The 19,370-nt window shown below is 40.7% G+C and overlaps 1 protein-coding gene across 8 annotated transcripts in view; it reads left to right on the top strand.

Annotated features, from left to right (window-relative positions):
• The window catches only part of MBNL2 (muscleblind like splicing regulator 2), a 78,087-nt gene that overhangs the window by 37,064 nt on the left and 21,653 nt on the right, over positions 1–19,370 (top strand). For 5 of the 8 annotated variants that reach the window (XM_054973207.1, XM_054973208.1, XM_054973209.1 and 2 more), the window contains exons 3-7: positions 2,711–2,875; positions 4,640–4,840; positions 6,074–6,337; positions 13,772–13,825; positions 14,461–14,614. In XM_054973207.1, coding sequence (XP_054829182.1) covers positions 2,711–2,875; positions 4,640–4,840; positions 6,074–6,337; positions 13,772–13,825; positions 14,461–14,614 — 838 coding nt within the window. The remainder of the gene's footprint in view (positions 1–2,710; positions 2,876–4,639; positions 4,841–6,073; positions 6,338–13,771; positions 13,826–14,460; positions 14,615–19,370) is intronic. The other 3 variants (XM_054973212.1, XM_054973213.1, XM_054973211.1) reach the window with 1 other exon arrangement.

The following is a 19,370-nucleotide window of genomic DNA, read 5'->3' as shown; positions in this document are numbered from 1 at the left end:
TGTAACGTGTCTACTAACTCTTCTTTACCCAAGAATCAGTGATGGATTTTCTCTTCAGTGTGGCTGTACTGGAAATGGAGGTGGTGGGAGAACCAATTCATGGGGCTGGGATTGTCATAGGCCACAACCTTATGAACTTGGCAAAGAGCCTGGTGGTGAGAAGGCAGCTCCCAGTTTGTCTGCTGGAACATTGTAAAGGTTGAGAAAGATGTGAGGCAGCATCCCATATGGGTTAATGACTGCCTCCCTTAACCATGTCCCCGGGGCTACTGAAGTTTCTCCGTAGTGACTGGTTGGGGCACTGCAAATTTCAGGAGATTCTTCAGAAGACCTCCACATGAGGTTAACAGTTATCCCCTTCTTTCTCTCATCTGTGTGATGAAGTAATTATATTATGTAAAAAGGGCCATTGCAAATAGGCAGATCATCAGAAACTTCAGATCGGATAATTTTATTACGTACTGTCTGTTGCTTTAAATATGCGCTCCTATGAGCTACCTGTGCTTCATGTTGTCTAATGTCAGCTCTAGAAATACTTATGTTCTGTTCCAGCATTTCTCCAACTCTCTGTTGGATTCTTGGTAATGCTGTGTTTTTCTAAATTTATGTTTGTTTATTTACCCTATGGCATTGTTTATGGAAATGTCCTTGATATTGACTGTACTAATCTCACACTGCGTAATCCTCCTTGAGTCTCAGTGAGAAAGGCATACTATAAACAACATAAATTAAATTAATTAATTTTGTTCTCTTTCTTGCCTTCGACAAATCAAAACAATCCATCCTGCTTGGTTTGGAATTGGTCTCCCCTATCTTTTCACATGTTGCCAATTCTGCAAGGCACAAAATTGCCCGAATACTTATTTATTTCCCTTAAGATAGCCAGTCAGAGGCCCATGATTGAAGTGGGCAAACTGTTTTCCTCTTTGCCTAGCTGCTAGCCTTAAGAGTAATACATCTTCCAAACAGCAGACCTCTTGTGTTGGCTGTACCTGTAGGTAAACTGGATACTAACAGTGCAATCCTAAAACGAGTTACTCCAGACTAAGCCCATTGAAATCAATGTGCTTAGACTGGAGTAACTCTCCTTAGGATTGCACTATAAGTAGAAGCATCTAGAATTGCTAGTACATCTGTGCTATATAAAGTACTAAGAACTTCCAGATCTTTTATGTTCAGGTGTAGGCAAGAGCTAAAGGATAGGATTGTTCTTGGCAGGTGTGACAGACAGGAGGCTGTCCATCTCATAAATGTGAAACAGCCTGTCATGTGTGACAGCTGATGGGAATGCTGTTCTAGCATTCAGTCGCTTTTTTTGAAAGAGAGTTTGAATGCTGAGGGTAGCACAAACATTGATAGTTCCAGATCTACCACTGCAGGAAGAGCACCAGACACAGATATTTCAGCTCTGCCTCAGCAGAATGGCGGAGTGACAGTCTAGACTTGCCTCTAGTAGTGCACAGTCCAGTGAAACCTGAAGGCCGCAAGCCAAACTAAACATGATGGCGTCCTCGTGGTGGCCACGAGGAAGCCGTCACCTTTAGTTTGGTCCTGTCTCTTGGGGAAAGGGCAGACTGGAGAGATTAGAGCCCCCTGCTGTGTGTGAGAGGTTCTAATCTGGTGTTCTGGCAGAAGAAGCCTGACAGAAGCCTATTTGATTCCTAGGAGAGCCCCTGAACGATATCAGGTTGATTCAGTGTCATGCAGAGGTGGTTAGGAACTGAAAGCCTCTGTGATTCTAATAACTGAATGTGTACTTCAAACCTAACCTGAAGCTGTAATTAGAGCACAAGCAAATGCATGCCTTAGCCCAGGCTGCTTCTTGTCTATGTTTGGAAGCTCATGCCAGCTGAAGTGTTTAAACAACTCTCATAAGTTAAATAAACCATTGTTCGCTTTTACTCTTTCTAGCGGTCTCTGAATCCTACTATAACTCAAATAAAATTACTTCACAACAGCAACCTCTCGGTTATACAGAGGCTTTTACACACGCTACCGTATTTTCACCTTGGGGAGGTAGTGTGTGGACAGTTTCTCACAACAAGCCTAATTTCCCCCTCCCCATATAACTGTTAAAAGAGGCTATCCCAAAAGGCTGTCACAGTAGGCCATGAATCCCTCTCTGTTTAAGTCCAAGGGTGGAGGTGAGAAATCTGTTCCCTGTACCTCATTCCCTGTGCCAGGCCTTACTGAGTGCCACAGGAACAAGACAGTGCATGGGGTTACATCCAGGCATCTTTTCCTCCGGTGAAAAGGAGGAGTCTTCTTTGCCAACCCAAAAAGGCTCTGCTGGGTCTCGTGGGACCTGCATGGACAAAAGCCGGGTGAGCTGGGGCTGTAATACAGAGGAAAACTGGGTGAGATTGAGTGAAAAAACTGTCTAAAGCCTAGCCATTCTGTTGTAGCTTTCCCTCCCTACCATACTGGCATAGTTTGAGACTCCACCTAATGGTAGAAGTATTACTTTGTTATGCAGCCGATGATCACACTAAATGCGGTATGCTGAAAGAAGTTCCAGTGATTTCATTTGAACCTGTTTCTGTATAATGTGATTAAAGAGGGATGTGACATCTTGGGCAAAAGCCAAGAAAATCACTCCTGTCCAGACATTCATCTGATTTCCCTGGAACAGTTGCAGATGCTCTTTTTAATGCAGTAATCTTTGCTGTATATGACATCCCAAAATGGATAATCATACACTATTTTACAGGGCCGTTGCACAAGAGAGAACTGCAAATATCTTCATCCACCAACACATTTGAAAACTCAGCTAGAAATTAATGGCAGGAACAACTTGATCCAACAGAAAACTGCAGCAGCAATGCTGGCCCAGCAGATGCAATTTATGTTCCCAGGAACACCACTCCAGCCGGTGGTAAGTACCTTTCAAGAAACAATAGCCAGCTTGCTGTAGCTTGGTAAGCTAGTCCCCACTCACCTGTAAACATACAGTATTTTCAACTCCACCATGTGCACTACCTTTGGGTTGCATTTATGAAATGTGCTGGAAAAAAATTCACAGGCTCTTTTTGAAATTTTTAAAAAGAAAAATTCAGCATTTTAAAAACATATTATCTTTTTCAGCTGTCTGGGGGCATTGCAATACATTCAGGGCTATACAGCTTATTCATGATTAAGGCTATTGGTGAAAAGATATAATCTTATCCACATAGCGGCAGCTAATCTGCAAAATACAGTTACAGTCTGTATAATGTAACTAATACGATTAACATAATTTGCATGAATTCTTAGTAGAAGACATGAGTATTGGTGGATGTGTTTTCTTCTGAAATTATTTTTCTAACACATTAAGATCTTAAATTAGACTATGAAACATTTGATAGGTAGAAGTCATAAAAATATAATGAACTTGCATTTCATATTAACATCGTTGTCAGTAATCCTTTAGCAGTTTCATTATCGTAATTTCAGATATCTGTGAAACGGATGTCTGAAGGGCTAATATAAAAATGTTATTTCTTCAATAGGAAAAAGTAGTTTTAGAGTTGCATGGGGAAATGCATCATTGTTGTTTCCCAAAAAAAAAGCTGTAGTCATATGTTGCATCTTCAGTAGAATTTGGATAATACCTATGCATTTCTTAATATGTAATTCACACCTGTCCTTCTCTAGTATAATTGAAGACGTGCAGCGTTTTGTGCCCTCGTGTATAATGAAGTGTAGTTATAGTGCCATCCTGTGGGGAATTCTACCCTTCTAGGTCTATTAAAGAACTCAGAAGGGCGTAACTCTGTTTAGGATCGCACTGTAATTCTCTGGACTGAAGGCGGATCATTAAAAAGATGGAGTCCATGAAAGACCATGCCAAGTATGTGCCATTAATAGTGCCACCCTAAGCAGAGTTACACCCTTCAAAGCCAAAGCCAATGACTTCAATGGATTTAGAAGGGTGTAGCTTTGCTTAGGACTGCAGTGTAAATATTCTGTTTGCTTTGTTCTCTGTAAACTTAACCAGCAGCTCACCCTCCCTACCCCCAACTGGTTCTAAGAATCTGCAAGCTGAGCTGTTTATGTACAAAAGTATGTCAAAGTTTACATTTTAATGTTTGCTTTTGAATGGTTGGACTTTGAAATAGAAGCCATCTCAGTGGAGTGTGATATGTTCTGATGCTATACATGCTACTAATGATTTTTGAACTGTTTATTAAAGGGGTTTACCAATGAAGTTATATCTGTGTGGAAGCACCCACCAGTTCTGTTATGAGCCCTGATGTTATGCATACTGTGTAAATCCTTCTTCCGGCAACTATTGGATCTCTCTTCTGGAAATCACAGCTGCATAACTCTTTATATCCTATTGTTAAATTGTGTTTTTACAGCAAATGCCCACATGTCTTTAAACCATGCAGTTCTGATCTGCCTCTTGTTTTCTTCTTAAGAATGATAGTTTGTCTCAATGGCAGGCAGCAGCCTATAAGACTAACTGTACTAAAAATTAGTATCCAGGTTCAAAATGCAGCCAATTAAGACCAATGAACTTTATTATCTGTTTACTGCATTCGGTTGCTACACTGCCTCGCAACGATATAGGCGGTATGCCTAAATTAAGACAATTAAATGACAGAACTCTGTTTTCTTGTAAGATTTACATATTCCCCCCGTCTCTTCTCTTTCTTAGCCCTCCTTTCCTGTAGGGCCAACAATAGCATCCAACACCGCATTAAGCTTTGCACCGTATTTAACACCTGTCACGCCTGGGGTTGGATTAGTTCCTACTGAAATTGTTCCCACGCAACCTGTCATTGTTCCTGGAAGCCCCCCTGTCACAGTTCCTGGGTCCACCACGACACAGAAACTCCTCAGGACAGACAAACTGGAGGTATGGCAGGTGTCGCTCTGCTGATACGTGCATTTCTTTAATACTTAGTCAGCAAAGAAGGTGAAAGAAAATGTGTCTTTAAGCACACAGAAACAAATACCCAACCTCTGTTTCTGCTTGGATTACACATTGTAGATATGCTGCCTATGCTACACATTAACGGTATCATTGTATATGCTGTATTTTTATAATATATGATTTTAGGATTGCATTATGGTGCTGGTTTGTTTACAGTGAAAGTACCTAATAAATGCAGAAAGTAAACGTAAGGGAAAGTTTGCTCCTTGTTAGGTCTGCTAGCAAGCATGCAAAATGGTTTCTCGGACTGGGAGGAGAACACAAACAATATATTTTGAAAGGTCTGTGCTTCCCTCCAACCTCCATGGCATCTGTAAACTTAGAAAAAATGTTTAAGTGTAGATAGAAATATGATAGGATGAGTGCTGTGGATATGCTAAGGCAAGCCAGTGGGTACAGGATGGAGGAGGCCATTCTTGTGTTCTTTTCTGCGTCGCAGTCAGTGCCGCTGTTGCTAGGTGGATAGCAAAGAAAAGAGAGCTCATCTCTTTGCATTGCGTTTCTAACAGGCTGTACCAGCAGCAAGCTAGGAGCAGCAGAGGAAGGTTTCAGTGATGATTCTAGAGATGCATGTATGTGTTGAGTCATATTTAGACAACTTTAAATGGTCTTGAAATTTGTGCTACTAAAATATTAAAACATCTAATTCTCCTAAAATATACCAAGGATGCAAATGGTTAGAAGAAAAATTTAGGCCGATAGTCTTCAGATGGTGGGTTGTGATCTTACTTAAGGTGAGTTGAACCAGTCGCACAATTACCATCACTTGAAGAGAGAAGGATTACAAGAGAGTGAAGGAAAAAGATGGAGAGGGGAGAACATAGTATATAAAATACAAAGCAAAGAGGAGCTGATTTTCATTGAATCCTCCCTTCTGTGGCAGACTTCCTACCCATATCCTGGGTGTGTGTGTGTTCATGCTGCAGTGTGGGAGGGAGATGAGGAAATCCCTCTGCAAAAATTATAGGTGGGATTCAAGCCAAAATTGGATCCACTACCACAAGTTGGGTATAAAAGTAGACCCTTTCAAGGTCAGTGATCTAGAATACAGTTTGAAAACTATTTTTTTAAATTTCTGTTTTTGTTCTGTATTTAATGCCCCGCCCGTCCTCTGTTGATCGAGTATGCATAATCAATCATTGTTTTGCGCACCAGGTATGCAGGGAGTTCCAGCGAGGAAACTGTGCACGGGGTGAAACTGACTGCCGTTTTGCTCATCCTGCAGACAGCACAATGATTGACACAAATGACAACACCGTAACTGTTTGTATGGATTACATAAAGGGGCGCTGCATGAGGGAGAAATGCAAATATTTTCACCCTCCTGCTCACTTGCAGGCCAAAATCAAAGCTGCTCAGCACCAAGCCAACCAGGCTGCAGTGGCCGCCCAGGCAGCCGCTGCCGCTGCTACAGTGATGGTAAGTGGAAGGCTGCATAATTACGGCTTTTGTAAAGTCAGTGTTGCCGAAGAGTGTTATCTAGCTTAACTCCATTCCTGAAAATAAAATGTTTCTGTTACGATCAAGCCAAAAGAATCCAGCAACCCCATCCCCCCCCGCCCCAGTAATTTCAGCACAATAGGTACCTTCTTGGAGCACAGTGAGCTAAATTTCTCTTACTTTATACTCGTGTCCTAATAAGTTGACCTTTTTTCATTTTTTTGCAAATGGCTCTAGGTCATGCTTTGGTGGTCATAAGTTTGAATGAACAGGTCTGCTAACTAGGCAACACTTGAATGGTCATCTCTGGGCTTGGATCCAAACTCCCATGAATGGAATGGAGTTTGTGGAAGAGGTCTTTGCAGGATTTCAGCTGATTCCTCCTGCCCGGTATGCCACATCCCTGCCCTATCACTTTTTGGGTGGGTGGGAGGGGTGCAGCTGCAATGAGAAGCAAAGAATGGAAAAGATCTTTTCAAGCTCCATTCTGTTCATGACAGTTTGAATCCCAGCCGTTACAGTGATCTTAATGCAAAGGAGAGTCAGATACTTGATATGTTTTTCCTGGCAAAATTAATAGTTAGAAAGTTAGATAAGAGGAACTGAGAGACGGCTCTGTTTCTGTACGTGTGTATTACATGTGTGGGGGTGGGGTGGGGATACTGGAATCTTTCATTCTGTTAGCTTTTCTCAGTTTATCTTATATGATTAGTATGGTATTAACTCATTCCATTAGTTTAATCGTAACGTGGTTAAAATCACACAAGTTGGGATGATACTTTTTGTGAATTATTTAACCTAGGTTGAGTTCTCTGGGGTGGGGGAAATGAATCTGTACATGGTGAGAAGCAGGTTGGAATGTTTGCAAGATTATTTTTTTAAAAAAATGGCAACGTTTGGTGGATATGCTTTATCTGTATCCAGTCAGAATGATCTTGTGAATTGTCATTTCTTAATAGTAAAATAGAGAGTGGGCTATGTCCTGTCACCTCACTAAGCAAGATTTGGAAACTTCTTCCAGACCGAGGCCCTTTCTCCTACTTAAGTGGCTCTTCTTCTAATGGAAGAGCCACTTACTTACTCCAGAGTTAGAGTAAGTTGGAGGACATTCCTTCAGCCTAAGATAGGATACTGCCTAGTGTTTTGTTACCTCTTAAGTTTGTGGAATAATGTAATGAATTGATGTGGCATCATGACAAAACTTTGAGAGCCACTTTAAGTGCATAGAAGAGCTTGTATGTGCACATTGGGGTTTTGACTCTTCCCTTAACATATTTTTTATACTGCATTACAACCCGTTGTTTGCAAGCAGAAGTCAAAAGCGTAAAGAATTTACTAGGTTCCTTTCTGCAAAGACATTCTTAGGGCTATCAGTAATATCACAATAATAGATTATTTTTTAAAAAAAATTCTTTGGTTGCAAAGAGAGGCTGAGGGATGTTGCTCTTGGAGGCAGGGGTTTGACCTGAAAAGAAAAAAAACCCACCAGTATATTTGGATTTCAGTGAGGATATAAATTCTGGTATTCGATGGTATTCGATACCCCCAGAACTGTTTTTGATTCAGGTTTTTCCACAATTGTGGAATTATTTTGGTTCCATTATTCCCTATAGGGCACATTTTTTTTCCAGGGATAGGTGAGTGGAGAGGCTGTCTCTCCCCCCGCCCCCCCCCAAATTGCAGGGGAGCTAGTGCTTCCTCTCTACTAAAGATCCCTCAAGTTTTGAGCAACTTGGACCACAAGGTCCAATTCTATGGATCTCTGGGCAGGTTGCCCCCAGCCACTCTATTTGTAGGGCTCCATCTCCACAAAGGAGAAAGGGAAAGAGGAGCTAGCCAGACCTACAGCTTTGGGGTCCTGTGCCTGGCTTGCATTAGCCAGGAGCTGCCTTCCCCGTGCCTGGAGAGACTTGAGCTGTCCACAAGCCACTGTCAGCATTCCAGAAGATGCTAGTGCCACCTATGAGCTGCTGTCCCCAGGCAGAAAAAAGACTCACACCAGCTGCAAGCTGGCGTTTTGTTGCACGAGAAAGCTGTTAAAGGGGAAAAAAGAATTCAGGGATCCTTAAAATGCTAGCCCTGTGCATTTCCAGAAATACACAGGATTCAGCTAATAGTATTCCCAAGAATCCTGAATACCACTCCAGATTTCTGAATATACCCAGAAATACCAATAAGGTATTTGGGGGGCGGGGGTGATATTTGGACCGGATATACCTGAGCGTACATCCCTTCTTAAAGGTTTCTTACTGCTTTTGGAATGTGCCATAAAGTAGTTTTTCTGCCAATGTTTATGGTGGCTGATGGTAGCAAAGTGGCAGTAATAGGGTTAGATAAATAAAAGCAAGCAGAATTTTCATCTCATGAAAAGCATGCTCAGCATACAGATTAAAGAAGTATTGTTCTCATTCCTGGCACTGCCCAAGTAATTAAACAAATGTGACTTGTGGCTATTGTATAGACAGTGCATCCAGTTTCACTATGATGCCTTTCAGAAGAAACACAGCATTGTGTAAATGAACGCTTATATTCTGTGAAGGCTTACCTATTCCTATCAAACAAACAAAAAAATGAAGGTCAAAGTCTGGACTTGTTCTGGAGCAAAAAGAGGTCTTTAATATGCTCAGCATGCTACAACATTTTAAAAAACAAGTGCAGTACAGCAGTAAGTGTAGCTCAATCACATGTCTGAAGCCTTCCCCACCCCCATATCCAGGTTCTTGTGTGCAAAACATCACAACATCACTTGGGAGTGAGAACTGCTAATAGGGAAATTGCCCATGCGAGCATGTTTGCTCTTTATTTAGTAACTTTTGCTTGTTGGCAATTCAATACTAGTCCTACAAACTATTTTTTTTAAAATTTAACAATGTTTACAGTATATTGCTGTGAAGTACATTTTTAACAAATGTGATCTTACTCTACGCACTGTCAGTATAACTGTCTGTCATTTTTAAAAATTCCATGTTTCTATCTCAGAGAACTCCTGTACATATAAAATAGACATTAAATCATAAAATATACTTCATCTAAACTCGTCCTCCCTAACAAGAGGAGTTTCAAATTTTGACAGCAGAACATTAGCATAAATTCAACTGCACAAACAACACACCAGCAACAGATTAAATTAAAAACCTGCTTAAACAGTATAGTATTTTTGAACTGATTCCTGAAAAACTAACAAAGATGCCACCAAGCAATACTTATGGGGAAGAGGGTTCCATAGTCATGGGGCAGCCAAGAATAAGTCCCTTTTCTCTGGTGCTTTCTGCCAAGCATCAGGGGAGCGCAGAGCAAGGTTGCTCCCGATTCTTAGTGATTACTTAAGTTCATACTGAAGAAGTGATCCTTGATGTATTCTGGTCCCAAACCATTTGAGGGCTATAGAAGTCAGAGCCAGTACCTTGAATTGCCTTGGAAACAAACTGAAAGCTGATGAAGATTAACTGCTAGAATCCCATGAATAGCTAAGTGCCTACACATTGAGCAAGCTGATATTTTCTAATAACTTTTCAAGTGCAGCTCATGTCTTGGGTGTGCTCTAGAACTATCTCTTCTCTAAGATTCGTGTAAATCAGTGACTTATCTGAAGATTTTAAATGGAAGGGCTGTAGCCTGTACCTAGAGTATTTCATTTATACTCTTAGGATAGAGCACCATGCATTCTACAGTTTCCCACTTGGAAATTTTAGAATCCACGCAGAAGTTCTTTTTCCATGTAGTTAGTTGTTTTTTTTTTACTGCCATCACCCTGATCTAGCTGTAATTGTGTGCAGCGATAGCTCGAGGTCCTGGACAGGACAGTCATTCCCATCTGAATGAAAAGACGTACCCATCTATTTTAAGTGGTACCTTGTCAGTGTTGAAAAGAAGAGGGATAAGAAACATAAATGCTACGATTTAATTATTGAACTATGATTTTTTTTTTTAATGAATGCATGCAAATGCTTTAAGAAATACTGGGTTTCTTATCATTTGCTGCTCTAGCAGTGGAATACTCTGAATGTGGTTTGGCTGCTACGCGTACTTAAAATATATCGCAGTCTTTATTGGAACCTTGCAGCTCAGAGCATGGCCTCCCAACACACCTTCAGTAGGCGCAGAAAGGAAGGAAGAAACTGAATCACCTTAGAGCCAAAACACACGAGAAGAAATACCCAGGTTCAGCACATGTTCTCTTACCTCAAGGTTTGCCGGGATCTGTAGGCGTCCTGGAAGCTTAACGTTTAGCATTTACAGAGCAGCAGGAAGGGAAATACAGGCGCCTGCATTTCCCTTCCCCTTCCTGCTGCTCTGTAAATGCTAAACTTGTTCTCTTACCTCAAGGCTTGTTGGGAAGTGTAGGCATCCTGGAAGCTTAAAGTTTAGCATTTACAGAGCAGCAGGAAGGGGAAGGGAAATGCAGGCGCCTGTATTTCCCTTCCTGCTGCTCTGTAAATGCTAAACTTTAAGCTTCCAGGACGCCTACAGATCCCGGCAAACCTTGAGGTAAGAGAACACGTGCTGAACCTGGGTATTTCTTCTCATGTGTTTTGGCTCTTAGGGCCAAGCTACACATGACAAAAGACACTTGCCTGGCAAGTGGATTGAGTGGAGGGCAAGTGAACAGGGAGAAATACACTTGCCATTCAAGTGTCATTTGTCACTTGTAGCTTGGCCCTTACTGTTCTCTAAGGAAAGGAATTACAGGTTGTTAAAATTCACCATTCAAAAGCATGGCGCCTCTTAAACTATTTATCTTTTGACCCTTTTAAGCACACTGATTTCAGGGTGTAACTCTGCACTGTAAAGTACTTTGTGATACTCTAGACTTTTAGATCTATAATCTACATTATTAAACTAAGTAGAATATCACATTAAAATTGATAACTAGATTTCTTTCTGTGGTATGCTTTTGCGGGGTAGGTGGGATGTTGTCTTTGACGTTATTGACCTTCCTATTCCATTAAAATACAGGCTTGAAAGGGACAAAAGGCCATCAGATATATCCCCTCCAGGGCCAGCCATCCTCACTGATTAGCCCCGCTCTATGCTGGTCATAGTGTGCTGTTCACAGAAAGGCAGATGTACCACAGGAAGGTGCCTGCAGAGTAAACAGCTGCTAATGGCTCAAGCAGGGGAATTAAGTCTGGAAACACTCATCCTAAGGAAAACACTGTGTATAAACAAGGAAATGCTAATGGCTCAATCCGAAGCAAAGTTGCACCTTCTAAGTCCGGTGAAGTCAGTGGGTTAGAAGGGTATAACTGCGGAGGAATGGACTGTAAATGACAAAGGAGGAAGTGGATGAGGTAATAGTTTAAGACAAGTTATCAGTAGCAAGTATTTAACTGGTGATCATTTTTAGTATTCCAGGAAGTGTGGGGCTTATTGTACAACCATGGGAATAAATTGGAAACTAAAAAGGCTTTTGTGTTGCTGTATTGAAATTTCAAGCTAGCTTTGCCTGAACAAAATAAAGGACACTCTAGGGATTTGATGATGGAAATAGGAAGAGGTCCCATGTGACATCAGATGTCTAGCCAGCCAACCGGTGTAACAGTATGTCCCACCTATTTAACTGCATTTCTCTCGGGCAGCCATTTCCTTTCATTGTTCTTGTACCAATTCCAGACTGCTTTTTTGAGCTTGGTGGGGTTTAGAGATTCTGTGGGGGCAGCTATTGACTTTGAACATGAAATTTTGCAAAGAAAAGAAGCAAAACATACATGCATACATTTTGTATTTTGTACGGATACTACAAGTGTGGCAGTTGCCCTTGGCAGGCTTTTCTTATTAGTTGGCATGAAACCGTTCACCACGGGCTTTCCAGATTTGCTTCCTCTTGATTTATTATAAGGGATGATCCTCAAATGGCTCCATTATTTTAGAGGACTACTAGGTTCTGACTGTGCCACGAGGATTAGATCATACTTCTTGCAATCCTCAATATTAATACCTCCTGACGGGTGACCTATTGTGCTGACTGTGTAAAAAGAGCTTCTTGATTTATTATACGATTCCATACTTTCTGACCAAATATAAGTTTAATATTAAGAAAAACTTTGCATGACAAACATCAGAATTCAGTCCGACTGCCCTTTTTCCTTGTTGCTTAACATGTTGGGGTAGCCCATGGAAAGCCCGTACAGATTCTTTGCATGCTGAAGGAACACAGATAAATCCCCAGTGTCTTCAGCCAAAGAATCTTAGGTAGCAGGGCGGGAGAGGTCCCTGATTGGAGCCCCTGGTAGCAGGGTGGGAGACGTCCCTGATTGGAGCCCCTGGGAGCTGCAGCTGATCAGGACAGACATAAATGGGCTAGCTGGACCAATTTTGAGCCAGTGTGTGTATAAGGCAGCTTCATATGTGAAGATTGCTAGGAACAGGACTGAGAGAAAGACCCCTGCCTGACACCTTGGAGCGTCTCTGCCATTCAGAGCAGACAATATTGTGCTAGAAAGAAGCTTCAACTTAGTGCATGAAGCAGTTCGTTTCATTGAGGTCTTTTACAATGCATCGTTAGCTCCTGAACTTTTAGTTTTGAACGGCAAGTAAAATTTTTCATTTGCAAGAGGCAGTGTTTTCCGTTAATAGTTTTTTTTCTGAGAACTTGGGATGGATTTTGTAATGAAAGACCCCAAACAAAATATACAAATGCTTAATTAAAAATAATGTGCAGTTCTCTTCAACTTAATGCGGTAAGTTCACGGAAAGAAACCTAAGCTGTTGTTCCCTAGCATAGCAAAAATCAAACTGAATTTGATGATAAGTTAGTGATCAGATACAACTAAATTAATATACAAAAATCAAAATGGATGTTAATGTTAAAGCTTTGTTCACATGTACTTTTTGTTAATATATGTTCCAAGTAACATTTGCCCACTTTTAAGTATATACATGTGCTCATTCTATTAAATAATAAAAGATATTTTTAGTTCTTTGGATTTTGAATGTGAGTGTTTGAAAGTTAATTTAGGCATTTTAAGATGGCATAACTAACTTATCAGAAATTCTTTGAGGAAAACCCTAAAATAACTATGCTTTTCTATGTAGTGGTAAAGCTTTATTGGTGCTTATAAATGCTTAATGGTGTCTGCAAGCTGCTGTTTTTAATCAACTTGCCTAAATTTCAAACATCTATATTTTACTCTCTTATATGCTTTTAACTAAGGTATAGTAGATGCATTTTTGCTTCAGTACTAATTCAAGGTGTAATATTCATCTCTTTAGAAAACAAAACATTTTTGTTGTTGTGCATGCCTAGTGTTTTGTATGTTGTATATTGCATTCAGTATATTTTTTTCCTTCTCACCTATCCACAATGCAATGCCGTTCCCATGATGCACCTCTGCTTGCTGTTTACCTGTATGTTAATTCGCTTGAATCCCATTGGCCCACTGCCATCATGTGCTCGCTGCCTGTTATTAAAAGACTCAGTCGACTGCCAAAGCAATGAAGCGACCTCTCGAAGCAACTGTAGATCTGGTACTTTGACCTTTCACCTTTTGCTTTGCATGTAGCTTTTCCAAAATGCAAATAATTTTTAATGTTAACTGAATTTTCTTGTATTAGTAATTTTTTTTAATAAACCAGTATTTAGCCATCTCATTTTCATATGTAGTTGTTGCAAAGCAGCTTAACTTCTTCCTTTAACATGGTTTCATTTTTAAATATGCATATATATTAAAAAGTTTGAAATGAGGGAAAAAAACTGCCTTTGTAACTGAAGATGCTCGTGCTATACTAATTAACGTAGCTAACAATACAGATATTTAACTCTTTAAAAAATCATGTAATACAATGCAAGCGCTGTTTTTCTCCTACGATGTTAAGTCCTGTTTTAAGACAGAAGTTTTATTTTTAAATTCCCTACCGTTTTGAAAGCTTTACCCCAGTTATTGTGGTGCTATAATTTTTAGTTTAATTGTACCATGCTTTTTACGATCAGTAAACCCCCCCCCCCCAATGCTATCCATTTGACATCGCTGCTGTTTTGAACTAATGTGCATGGCAAGGCATCTTCAACAGATTTTTTTAAAAGTTTTTTAAAAAATGTTTTAAAGTTAGCCTGTCTCTTATGGGCGCCATTTACCTCACTGTGCTTTCCCACTCATTTACAGGCCTTTCCTCCCGGCGTACTTCACCCTTTACCAAAGAGGCAAGCTATTGAGAAAAGCAACGGGGCCAGTGCCGTATTTAATCCCAGTTTCTTGCACTACCAACAGGCTCTTGCTAGTGCACAAATGCAGCAACACGCAGCGTTTATTCCAACAGGTATGCCGTTTTATAGAGTTAAAAAAGACCGTAAAATGTCCACAGCAAAGAAACTTCTGCGTTACCAATTCACTCTGCTGTCCGACTGAATTAGATTCATCATTTTTCTAACTTCTTTCATGGCATGCAAAGTTTAGGCAGGAATATTAGCAAACAGTTTTGTTTGAATGATAGGAATTCAGAAATGCATCAGAAAGCTTTGAACGCTCTAAGGAAGTACTTAGTCTTTCTCACGTATTTAGCAGTCTCTTGAACGTGAGCTTGGACCCCCCCCCCCCCCGGAAGATTTCTGTACGTGCAAGAGTCCTTGTGCAAGTGTATGTGTGTGTGTGGGGGGGGGACCCTCTAGCCCTCTCCACTTAGTTGAACGTGACATATCCTGAAGTGTTTTTCTTCTTGCACAAGATGTGCAAGCAATATTTGGGGCATTTTTAAGATACAGGGAGGAAAGTGGCAGGTGTTATATTAGAGCTTACGCAAGTGGAACTGCACAGAGTCTGTTCTAGATTTGATGGATTTTCCATCTGCTTGAAATGTGTTTCTCTACCATAGATATTTTGGGAATTGAGGGAAAGGACCCTGAGGGAGAAAGCAGGCTTAGTCAGATTTGCCAGGAGTATGCTAAATGCTCATAATTACTACCTCTGTCCCTCCAGTATATCTTGCATAACATTTTGTGCTTCTCAACCAGAGTCAGACTCTAACTCTACACAGCACTCCCTTTCTAATATTCAGAGCTAAACTACATGAGACGAATTACCTGAGAACGCTCAAGTGAAGGGAGATGTAATGTTAGCTGGGAAGCATAGTTTGAATTTCACCTCTCTCTACAGAGCTGGCAAAGATCGCTCCTCAGAGGGTTTGTTAATAATTGACAGCACCTTCAGAGAGGCAAAGAGGAAATTAACAAACCCTCTGAGGAGCAATGGTTGCCAGCTCTGTAGAGAGGTGAAATTAACAAACCCTCTGAGGAGTGATCTTTGCCAGCTTTGTAGAGAGAGGTGAAATTCAGACTACACTTCCCGGCTATCATTGCGTCTCCCTTTGCTTGAGCGTCCTCATGTAAGTTGTCTCATGTAGTTTAACTCTCAGACTCTCCTATAAAGTATCAAAGTGTTGGTTATCGTCTGCACAGAAATGCCAGAGGAAGGAGGGAAAGTGTGAATTCCATGTTTGTGAGGCCTCTGCCCAAAGGCAACAGCATAGAGCATAGGTTATGAAGACTCTCTTACCCTCTTGTGGCAAAACTTCATTCCATACCCTCTTTTCATTCCTCGTCTGCTTTGCCCTCTGCCACCTCAGTGCTTGCTGCCAACAAAGTAAATTATTCTAAAAACAGAATAAATTATTAAAATAACCCATTTGCGTAATTTATCTTTAGAGAATAATCTGAGTCTGTTGGCACAAAATCCTGACTTCTTTTGTGCAGAGTAGGCGTAGGAGGTCCTGACCATAGATATAAAGGGAAGCTGGAAAGGTGTTTTTAATGAGGCGAGTTACGCTAAGTCATGTCAAAATGTTTATTTTTATAACCACATAGTTTGTTGTACAAATATCTATCCAGATTCTTTGGTCAACAACTGATATTTAAATCTATTACTATGTGGCTCATCGGTAATGGAATGCAGTAGCAAGATAAGAGTTCCATTTGCCACTTTGAACTTTACAATGCCATCCTCAGCAGAGTTCCCCCTTTCTAACTCATTTGAAGTCAGTGAGTTTAGAAGAGGGTAACTCTGCTTAGGATAACACTGTTAGATTTCAAAGCTAGTGTGGGCATTACTGTGATCAGTTAAGCCCCATAATTAACTGAGTGCTTGAGTGATGTAGCCACTCAAATAATGTAATGTCTGAAATGGGCATGCATGGAAGACTGGTGGCTGCTTTCATGACTAGATACACTTCTCTGGTTGCAGAAGAAGCTGGTGTGATCATGTGTTCTTCTTCAGACATGGTGAAATAAATGAACATGTATTGGGTTGGATCCTGCCAGCTTTCCTGTTCAAGCTCACTGAATTTTCCTCCTTACTACAGCCTCTGCCCCTGCACAGATTTGGTCCATGCTCTGTGATCCCTAGCACAGCCTTTTTTGAGTTCTTGGAGGGGCCCCCTCCACCTGTTTTCACCGGAGGAAAAACTATTTGGATCCAACTCAGTGTCATCACCTGTTCTGAGAATGAAGTTAACTAAGAAAATATCACCAGGAGTGTTATCAGCAGGGCTTTTTTTCTGAGAAAAGAGGTGGTGGAACTCAGTGGGTTGCCCTCGGAGAAAATGGTCACATGGCTGGTGGCCCCGCCCCCTGATCTCCAGACAGAGGGGAGTTTAGATTGCCCTCCGCGCCATTTTCAAGAGGTTCCGGAACTCCGTTCCACCGCATTCCAGCTGAAAAAAAGCCCTGGTTATCAGTAACTCCTACTGGCGGCATGTTGTTATATTTCTGGGGAAGAAAAATGATGGCATAACCCATCAATCATACTTTCATACAGATGGAACCACCACCACTACTGGCTCATGCGTGGTTATATCACCTGTGCACATGTCAAAATGGCCAATAAAGCAATAAACGTTTGGGGGGGTAATTGTGCTTCGGAAATCTGGAGCGCCTCTTCCCTTAGTAGCTCTCTCAGAATTAAACTACTCAAGATGCTGAGAAATCTTGGTTGGATTTTTCCATCATTTTTAAGGCTAAACTGCCAGCCACACATTGCTCCAATTTAGACACAATAAGGAATTCAGGATTGTAACCATTGTCTGATGCATAGGTGGCTTATGAATACAAGTTTGCATATATTGATAAAGCCTTATTAGGTTTATTTGTTCTTTTTCGTAGAAAAAACCCTACATCTCCATGTTTTTCTTTTACCTTTTCAACTTAAGATTCCTGGGTTTACCTTTGCTGTCTCACATAGCCTGGTGCTCTCAGCCCTTGGATTAACATCCTTTCAGTGTTCTCAAGATGTGGCGCTGCACACGACAGCAAATATTTAGATCTGATTTTTATAGTGTTGTAGTACCTTTTAAACACATTATTTGAAATGCAGAGGTATTTTACGGGTTTTTTATTTTTATTTTTATTTTTTTTGCATTTTTCATTAAGAGCCCAAGAACATGTGATTTTGCTGTTTGGTCCAATCATGAAAATGACTGGGACAATGTTGCCATATTCAATTAAAATTGTAGGAAATAGTAATGAGTCTACCTGCTAAGACCATTGAACGATGATATTGTAATACAGAAAAGTCCTTACAAATCGCATTGACCCAGTCATTCCATCAGAACAGAAGTTACTTTAATCTACAGCCAGTTTTGTGGTGTATCAGGTAGGGAAAGCAAGAAATGCAGCCAGAACCCTTTATAAGAGATCACCTACAGTGGCAGGACACATACTCATGTACATTATAAGCCTTGTATGTATTGGAACTCCTGCTCTGTTGACCTGCAGGAAGCAAGCTTTAGGTATTGCTTGGCACTAAGAAATGGAAGAACAGAATCCAGAGATGCCTCATTTTGCACTCTGGGGAAATAGCATGTACACTAAGGGACAACAGCCACTCTGGATAGACAGCTAGTCTTCAGTCTGAACTGGCTGACATTTTCTGAAATGCTTTCACTTGCATTTCTGTGCCTCCCATTTATGGAGCAGATCTACTTCCTGTATGTGGATATCAGATTGTCATGTACAGAGGGCAAGGAATCCCAAGGTAGTAGCTATGTACTGATCTAGGTAAATGGGATATCAAAAATGAGCACTGGTTCCCAATAGAGGAGACAATGTGTGCACTGCCTGAAACAGCCCTTGAACTCCTCTGATATCCCAAGTTATGAAGGACTTTGAATGTAGCAAAGCTTTTAACTGTGCAGTGATAAACATAGGTGCCAGAAACCTTAGACGAGCAGCAGAATGAAAGCTTCAGTGCCCTAAATTTTGGCACTTAATAAAAATTAAGTAAATGGAAGTGAGCGGTAAGTTCCCGAAACAAAAGATTTAGCATTACTAGTATCATCCTTACTTTCTAATTGTTTTGGTGCCATTAGTGGGTTCTTCAGTGTTTGCAACCACTACTTTTATATTAGCCCCACGTGAAAATGGGAAGAATTAATCCCAAGTATCTCTCTGTTGATGGACATGTGGGAAAATGCATGTTTTCATTTTTAAAATAGAAATTCCCACTCAACCTGTATGGAAATATTGGAGTCGCTTTCTCTCTCTCTCGTTTTCGATTCTCTCTCACACGCATTGCATGCTAACGCTGTAGTCCACAGCCTGCAAACACAGGAGCCATCTCATTGGTTCTTTCAGAATTATTGTAAAGTAATTGATTGGTGGATTACAGGCTGAGTTAGTGTGCAGTTAGCATAAGTATTTGATAATGTGGTGCCTGATTGTTTTATACTCTCAGAAGCAGTTTTTTAAAAAAATCTGCAAATGTTGTTTATTTTTTTAAAATGAGCCTAGTAATGGAAATACTGACTTTATTCTCTGGAAGTTGTTCCTTCATTGTAAGGTCATTCATAGTTTGCTGATTGTACATTTAAATTTTCTTTAAAAATGGCTGGAAGATGATTAAAAGTTTGGGCTTTTAAAAAAAAATCCTGACCAGTTACAATTGACAAGATACATTGGCTTGGATCTGACGCTACAGGAGTGCAACAGCCCTCATGAAAAGGAATTTTCCAATCAAAGTTCTTCTGTTGTAGCCTGCCACACTCCCCGAAATTCTACCCGTGGGGGTTGATGGAAACCTGGGAGCAG

Source organism: Eublepharis macularius, chromosome 3 (genome assembly GCF_028583425.1).
Source record: "Eublepharis macularius isolate TG4126 chromosome 3, MPM_Emac_v1.0, whole genome shotgun sequence".
Taxonomy (NCBI): Eukaryota; Metazoa; Chordata; class Lepidosauria; order Squamata; family Eublepharidae; genus Eublepharis; species Eublepharis macularius.
This window is presented reverse-complemented; position numbering and strand designations above follow the sequence as displayed.